The 7848-nt window shown below is 32.0% G+C and overlaps 2 protein-coding genes and 1 long non-coding RNA gene across 8 annotated transcripts in view; 2 read left to right on the top strand and 1 right to left on the bottom strand.

Annotated features, from left to right (window-relative positions):
• Positions 1 to 981, top strand: part of LOC122529293 (defensin-1-like) — a 1841-nt gene extending 860 nt beyond the window's left edge. The window contains exon 2 of one of the 2 annotated variants that reach the window (XM_043655283.1): positions 699 to 981. In XM_043655283.1, the coding sequence (XP_043511218.1) occupies positions 699 to 860 (162 nt within the window). In that variant the 3' untranslated portion in view covers positions 861 to 981. The remainder of the gene's footprint in view (positions 1 to 698) is intronic. The other variant, XM_043655284.1, reaches the window with a different exon arrangement.
• Positions 982 to 4333: 3352 nt separating this feature from the next.
• The window catches only part of LOC122529292 (defensin), a 9740-nt gene continuing 6225 nt past the window's right edge, over positions 4334 to 7848 (top strand). The window contains exons 1-3 of one of the 5 annotated variants that reach the window (XM_043655279.1): positions 4334 to 4497; positions 6760 to 6940; positions 7050 to 7263. In XM_043655279.1, coding sequence (XP_043511214.1) covers positions 4428 to 4497; positions 6760 to 6940; positions 7050 to 7077 — 279 coding nt within the window. In that variant the 5' untranslated portion in view covers positions 4334 to 4427 and the 3' untranslated portion in view covers positions 7078 to 7263. Of the gene's footprint in view, positions 4498 to 5534; positions 5681 to 6759; positions 6941 to 7049; positions 7320 to 7848 lie in introns of those variants that run through there. The other 4 variants (XM_043655281.1, XM_043655282.1, XM_043655276.1 and 1 more) reach the window with 4 other exon arrangements.
• Positions 4845 to 7848, bottom strand: part of LOC122529295 — a 20438-nt gene continuing 17434 nt past the window's right edge. Inside the window, exon 3 of the long non-coding RNA XR_006306781.1 lies at positions 4845 to 4899. This is a non-coding gene — a long non-coding RNA (uncharacterized LOC122529295). The remainder of the gene's footprint in view (positions 4900 to 7848) is intronic.

Below are 7848 nucleotides of genomic sequence, written 5' to 3'. Positions count from 1 at the left end.
ATTAGTTGCGTTTGAATTAATTAATAATAACTAGACTAAATATTCATTTAAATTCATATATTTTGGATTAGATTTAATGAAATGAAACCTAGATAAAGGATAGTTTCATCTACTAATTATGCTTGGAATAATATATATATATTTCACGCTCTGACTACATTTTTATCTCCATATATTTCACAAATTCTTGAAAAACCTCAATCTAATAATTGCCACTATCGTGAAAAATTTCATTCTCCTTATATTTACGAAAACTAAAGAACAATGTAGTTGGCTTTTTAAATAAATTTTAAGTTTATCACATTTCTAACAAGCTATTTATCATCAGTTAATTAAAATTTTCGAAAATTTATATTTATTTTGATATACGACTAATATATAGAAAAATAAATTTTCGTTTCCTGCTAAATGACATTTCTCCCTCTTCCTGTAGATATTTCCTTTAAATAATATTCACTAGATATAATCCTTCTTTCTTCGAAAATTTCTCTGCTCATTGTTATAACCATATATATTCGAGAAATAACGAACAAAGTCAATAAATACGGGAGAATAAAACGGATCTCTTTAGCTGTTAAATGATTTTTATCTTCCTCAATGTCGAAACGTTGAACCACGATTTCTTTGGGAATTACTGCATTTCATCGAGATCATTATACGAAACAGACAGAATGTTTAAAGACGGTGTTTCAATTCCAGAGAAGGAGCCTCTCGAACTGTCTGGTGCCGAGGAACCTGCTGATGGACAAGTAAAACTCAGCTGCAATCTTGGGGATGGTGTTTGCGCTCTACATTGTGTCAGCGAAGGAAAAGCTGGTGGCCGCTGCAAAAATGGAATTTGCTATTGTGTCCAGAAGTAAGAAGAAATGTCAAAAATGTCAAATATATCACTGATGTAAACCCTTATTAAAGTACCTATAGAAACTCTGTACATTTATTTTTGAATAAATACAACAGAACGTGTATCAGATTGAGCAGAAACCTGAATATTCATTTTTTTCTTGAGTCAAATTCCGATATTGGGGAAGAGATGAAACAAGAATGGGGGCAAAATAAAATATATTTTGTTATTTATGGGGATCGAACTTGCGATAGTTAGGAAAAAAAAGAACGACCGTGCGATGAATGTATGTATGTGGATGGGTAATAATGAAAACGACATTAGCAGTCGGTCTGAATGGATCGCTTCGTTTCTTGTAAACCATTGTAAATCCCTATTTATTTCTTTGTATTTAAAACTGTTCTGTTTACTCGTTAATCTATTCTTGTTTCCTACCTCCATCTACTGGGAATAACAAAAAAAGTGTGAAAACAATATTTGTTCTACAATGGTTCAAACTAATTTATTTTGATGAATTACGTATTAAGATCACTACTTAGAAATTCCAATTTTTCCTACGTTATCATGAAATGTACATTAAAAAAAAAATTGTAAATAAAGCGCACAATAAATTATTGTATAGGAAGCACATGTAAATGAAGCATTTAATAAATAAGTTATATTAATCCAAAAATTCCGTATATTTGTCTTAATTACGTGCAAAATATACGACAAAAATTTAATAAAAATACCAAAAGTTTGTGTTACTATAATTCTAAATTGTAATTTCTGATGAAAATACACATGGTTAGAAGCGTTGAACCTTTCTCTTTAAAACGCTTTCCGTTTCATCTCGATACGTCTTCCGGTTCCAGAGATATCGTCGTGTAAAGACAAAGATAATTTTCGACCGGTTCCTCTCTTCGTCCTTGTCGCACACTCGCCCCCTCACTCGCGCAGTATGTCGCTGACCTACCGCACGTGAGAGTGGTCAGTGACAGACAGATTTCCAGGAAAGAATATAGATCATGGCGTCTGGCGGCCAATTCAAGATGGCGGAGAGTCTGGCGCGAGTTTCAATTCACGTAAACTTCAAAGCGCTGTGTCTTCCGAACGGATTCAGATATCGGCGTAAAACGAAGCGCGTTTTAAATGGTACACTTTCCATTATTTTCTCAGAGTATTCTGCTTTGTCCACTACCTTTTTAAAGTATACTTTTAATTTCTTCTTTACAAACATATAGTGTATATACATTAGTACATACAATGATCCAGTTTCTCCCGATTAGACATGGAAAATTTTGCAATGAGATGCGATCTTTAATCCAAAGATTTCGAAAAGATGAGTCAATTATTAAGAAACGTAGAAAAATCGGTACGCATGATTTCTCAAGGAACAGAGTGAAAATGAGATTTGGAAAAGGCGAGATCTCGATCGTTTTAGGTGAAATTCCATACTTTGACGTTGGATCCCATTTGGAATACGATGATATCGATGAACGGTTTCAAAGAAATTTCGTTGAATGTTTTGCGGAGAATTTAATCGTTCAATGAAATATAAAATCATTTCGTTTCGTTTCATGAAATGTAAACCATTCATATTAAAAACTATGTGTTAATAACATTTTTAGAATTTTAATATACTAGAACCTATCGTGAATCTGTAGAATGTAAATAAATTTTTTACTTGGAATGATTTGACTTTTTGTCTGTTATTTACTACTTGATCGACTTCGGCTGTTTTATTTGTTATTGATTGACTAGAACAAATTCGATGTTCAATGCTTTCCCGTGTCTTATGTTTTGGGCTCAAGTAGTATAGATCAATGTATGGTCAGGAGTACACAAGTAGATTTGCTCGTTTTAATCGGACTTAACGCTAGCTACCTGTTCTTATCTTAAGTGTAGTAGATTTCATCTAAAATTGAAGTATCTATCTTCGAAGCAAATGAAGCTAAGATTTTGTATCTTCAGGGTATCTTTTCGAGTATCGATCGGTGGCCATTATAATCCAAAGTAATTTTAAAAAAGAATTGAGAATTTCGTTAGTTAGGAGTTACTTTTAGAGACAATGAAGTATAAATTATACATGTGTACTAATACTTCGTTTATAATCTAAAATCTAAAATTTCAATAGTTTACGTGGAAAAACCTATCGATGAATTCGTAATAGAGCTCTTTTTGATATAAATACATTAATATACAATACATTAAATATAAAATGAAATATAAAATCATTAATACATTAAATATAAAATTAAATATAAACTATAAAATAATTTTAGATACTAATTTTGTATTTTGATAGCTGGAGTGACACTGCAACGGATTTCATTTTACAATTAATTATTTCACTTGGTATAGCTCTCCGATTCACCGTTCTTTAAGCGTGGAGTGCACTAAAAAACAATTCATTGACTTTTTCACAAATTCTGAGACACGAAGTTTCTCTTCACATCTGATCTATCTGTTCTTTAGTCAATAATATTATCTATGGTTTCATCTTCCACACGAGTCGACAAAGAACAGCGAGTAAGCGGAAACGGTCTTTTTCCTCAATTGCGAGATATTAATAAACAGAAAAATCCAGTTTTTCCAACACACTGACTTATCACCGCGGAAAACCCTCTCTCTCTCTCTCTCTCTCTCTCTCTCACTTTACGGTGAATCCCGGTGAATCCCATGTGTTTGAAGAAAGATGATGTACACTTTGTTCTTATGAGCAAGACCTAGGGAACAAGGATGTGTTTGTCAGGTGTGAAATATTTCCTATTACACCGGAAAATATTTTCTAATTACACTGCACATGATGAAATTGCACGTGATGCAATGGAAGAGCGAATTATTAAAACCCTTATTAGAATAGAAAGAAATGTAACTATTTTAAATTATTTATTAAATGTCCGAATAGGATTCTAGCTATTATAATTGAGATTCTAAGTTGAGTTTTATAATTTTTTTTTTTGGAAAGGTTGGTTTGTTTTAAAAATGACAAATGGATCCAATGTTTAATAAATTTATAGAAGTAATATGAAAACAGTAACAAGAGTATTAAAAAATGGTACAAATACCGAACATTACATGACAGCAGAAAGTTTATAATAATTCGGAATGAAATAATAAAATACTACTGAAACAGATGTATCACAATCTGAATTCTAATTTCTAATTTTACAATTTTTACACTGTATTAATTTGTATTATAATTCAAAATGTGATTATCATTCAAATTAGAAGCATGAAGGAAAAACTACCGCATTCTAATTTCTATTGTAAATATGACACACCTGTTAAAGTACACAGAGCAATTTAGTAATTAGCTATTATTTACTTGAAACATGTTGCAATAGAAATAACATTTTTCCATTTGAGGTGGCAAAGTGACAAAAGTTCATTTCAGGGGCATACCTGTTCGCTAATAAAAAGACACTAATAGAACTCAACTCACGTTTAACATACATTTCTACACACGAAGTTCAATAAACACGGAGTCGTATATAAGTCGCGCGAGCTATCGTTCATTTATCAGAAACTTCTCATTAACAGTTTGTCTTCCATCGTTTTCGACACAGTTGATCGCCGAGTTTCAACAAAAATTTCAGTCAAGATGGTGAAGATGTATTTTCTTGTCGCTCTTCTCTTCGTCGCTGTAGCCGCCATCATGGCAGTACCAGTGGGTGAGTGAAAGGAAATTCGTTTTAATTAAATAATTCACGTTGTTGCAATTGTTCAATTATTTAATTTTCACTTCGTTTATTTTATTCCTACGTTTTCGAAATTGAAGTTGCGAAAATAAGGTTAATATTCTTCCATCATCATCGTCACATAGACACGCCTAGATTCTATAATTTTATGAAACTTCAAGAAAGTGAAACATACGTAACATTATGATATGTTGTTGTTTGATTTCATATTTTATAAGTTTTCAATAGAATTTCAATTTTTACTGGCTCTAATTATAATTACTAGTAGTAGCATTTGTTGTAAAACGGAAATATCTTTCAATTTCCTATTTTTAATTTTNTGATGCAATGGAAGAGCGAATTATTAAAATCCTTATTAAATAGAAAGAAATGTAACTATTTTAAATTATTTATTAAATGTCAGAATAGGATTCTAGCTATTATAATTGAGATTCTAAGTTGAGTTTTACAATTCTTTTTGGAAAAATTGGTTTGTTTTAAAAATGACAGTGGATCCAATGTTTGATAAATTTATAGAAATAATATGAAAACAGTAACAGGAGTATTAATAAATGGTATATATATCGAATATTACATAACAGCAGAAAGTTTATAATAATTCGGAATGAAATACTACTGAAACAGCAGTATCACAACATGAATTCTAATTTCTAATTTTGCAATTTTTACACTGTATTAATATGTATTATATGTAATTTGATTTGTACTATAATTCAAAATGATTATCATTCAAATTCGAAGCATGAAGGAAAAACTATCGCATTCTAATTTCTATTATAAATGTGATATCTGTCAAAATACACAGAGCAAGTTAGCAATTAGCTACTATTTACTTGAAACATGTTGCAACAGAGATAACCTCTTTCCATTTGAGGTGACAATGTGACGAGAGTTCATTTCAGGGGCATACCCGTTCGCTGATGAGAAGACACTAATACAACTCAACTCACGTTCAACATACATTTCTACGAAGTACAATAAACACGGAGTCGTATATAAATCGCGCGAGCTATCGTTCATTTATCAGACTCTTCTCATTAATAGTCTTCGACGTAGTCGATCGCCGAGTCATCAAAAACTTCAGTCAAAATGAAGATCTATTTTCTTGTCGCTCTTCTCTTCGTCGCTGTAGCCGCCATCATGGCAGTACCAGTGGGTGAGTGAAAGGAAATTCGTTTGATTAAACAATTCACATTATTTCCATTGTCAAGTTATTTAATCATTTAACTTCAACTTTTCATTCTCACTTTTTTGATCCTCACTTTATGTTAGCAGGTTTTACATTTACAAAACAATGTTTTTTTCATCATTTTGCCTTCGCCTACATCCTACAGTTTTGCAAAATTTCAAGAAACTGATACACTCGTAACGTCATGATAGGTCGTTGCTGGATTTTTGATAGATACTTGGGCAATATTTGGCCAGTGTAGTGTCATTTGATTCTAGATTTTATAAATTTTCAATAGAATTCCTTGGCTCTACTTACAATTACTTGTAATAGTAGCAGTCGTTGCAAAATCAATATCTTTCAACTTTTTTTAATAGTTTTCATTATTCCAATTTTTGGAATATTCATTCACGCAAATTCATATTTTTATGAATAGATTTAATGAAACGAAAACTAAATAAAGGACAGTTTCATCTACTAACTATGCTTGGAATATTTGTATATTTCACGCTCTGACCATATTTTGATCCCCATATACTTCACAAATTCTTGAAAATTCTCAACCTAATAATTGCAAAGTATCGTGAAAAATTTCATTCTCCTTATATTTATGAAAACTAAGAACAATTTAGCTGCCTGATTAAACAACATACTCACTTACCCAATGAAGGGCCCAAAAGGAGAATGTTAATTTTAATAAATTTTAAATTCATCACTTTTTCAACGCTCTCTTTATCAGCAGTTAATTAACATTTTCGGGAATTTATATTTATTTTGACATACGGCTAAATACATAGAAATTTCTCCCTTTTCCCGTAGATATTTCCCTCAAGTAATATTCACCAGATATAGTAATTGTGTGATTTACTAGATTAAATAATTTTCTCCGAAAAATTCCTCTGTGACTGTGACAGCCAAGTCAGTAAACACAGGAGAACGAAACGGATCGTTTTAGCGCGGATCTGTTAAATGATACACCATTTTTCTCTTCCTCAATATCGAATCTAACGATTCCTTTGCGTATCATCTACCATAAGGAAGGCTCAGAGACGATGTTTAAATTTCAGAGGAGGAGTACGAGCCTCTCGAACTGCCTGGTGTTGAGGAGCGTGCCGACAGACAAAGAAGAGTAACCTGCGACCTTCTCCCCATCAAAAAGTCCGCTAAAAACACTGCTTGCGCTGCTAGATGCCTCAGCAAGGGCAAAGCTGGTGGCCGCTGCAAGGAGGGAGCCTGCAAATGTCGCAAGTACGTGATTCCTCTCACTTTCGGTTCCTTCGAGTTACTTCGACTTAGGCCAATACTCAGTTTTGACTCGAATATGATTCGAGGAAATATATGATTTTTCTTGCTCCAGGTCCATAATCAAGAAACTCTTCGGCTAAAGTTCACTTCTACCAAGTTCCAATAATGGAATTCTTCTGTTCAACGAAAGAGACACATGAGAAGAAAACGCAACTATTCTTGAGATATTGACAAGTATTAAAATACGCTTATTTCATTGTACTGAATCTCTCTTTAATGAAAATTTTGTAAACCTTGACTTGCTAAAATTTTTTTGGCTCTAATAGTGTTGGCAATATTGACGATTAAATTCGATATAGTATTGTATTATAGTATTAAGAACCAATAAAATCTTCAAAAAAGAAAAGACACAAACGTCTGGATGGTATTTCTTAGCCTTCCTGTTTTCATTCGAAATTAATTAAATTGTCATTTCTTCGTGTTCCATGTTTCGGGGGCCATTTGACCTCCGTACCATTTTCATGTTATTCTACCAGATCAATTTAGGCAAGTTCTGCACCAGCAGCGTCTCTAAATTATAAATTTATAACACGAGGAAAATTGCAACAACAGATCACGAATAATCATGACTTCAGAATTTCATAACGAATTGGGATCACGTTGAAATTTTTCTTTCAAAACAGCAAGTGGATGAATTTTCTAAAGTCAATTTTCTAAGTATACAATGAAAATTTTTTACGATTGTATTTATTTCTTAAAATGAAATATTTATAATTAGGGCTATAGGTGACTGTAATAATTTTCAGGCTGAAATTTAGAGCATCTTACGTTTTCTATGATAAAGTTAAATACAGTTAAAAACTTCACAGTTATTATGTAATTTATCTTCAAATTAATATCCCTGTTCCCCA

This window comes from Frieseomelitta varia, unplaced genomic scaffold, assembly GCF_011392965.1.
Source record: "Frieseomelitta varia isolate USP_RPSP 00005682 unplaced genomic scaffold, Fvar_1.2 scaffold_283, whole genome shotgun sequence".
Lineage (NCBI taxonomy): Eukaryota > Metazoa > Arthropoda > Insecta > Hymenoptera > Apidae > Frieseomelitta > Frieseomelitta varia.
Note: the sequence above shows the minus strand (reverse complement) of the source record. Positions and strands in the feature narration are given on the sequence as shown.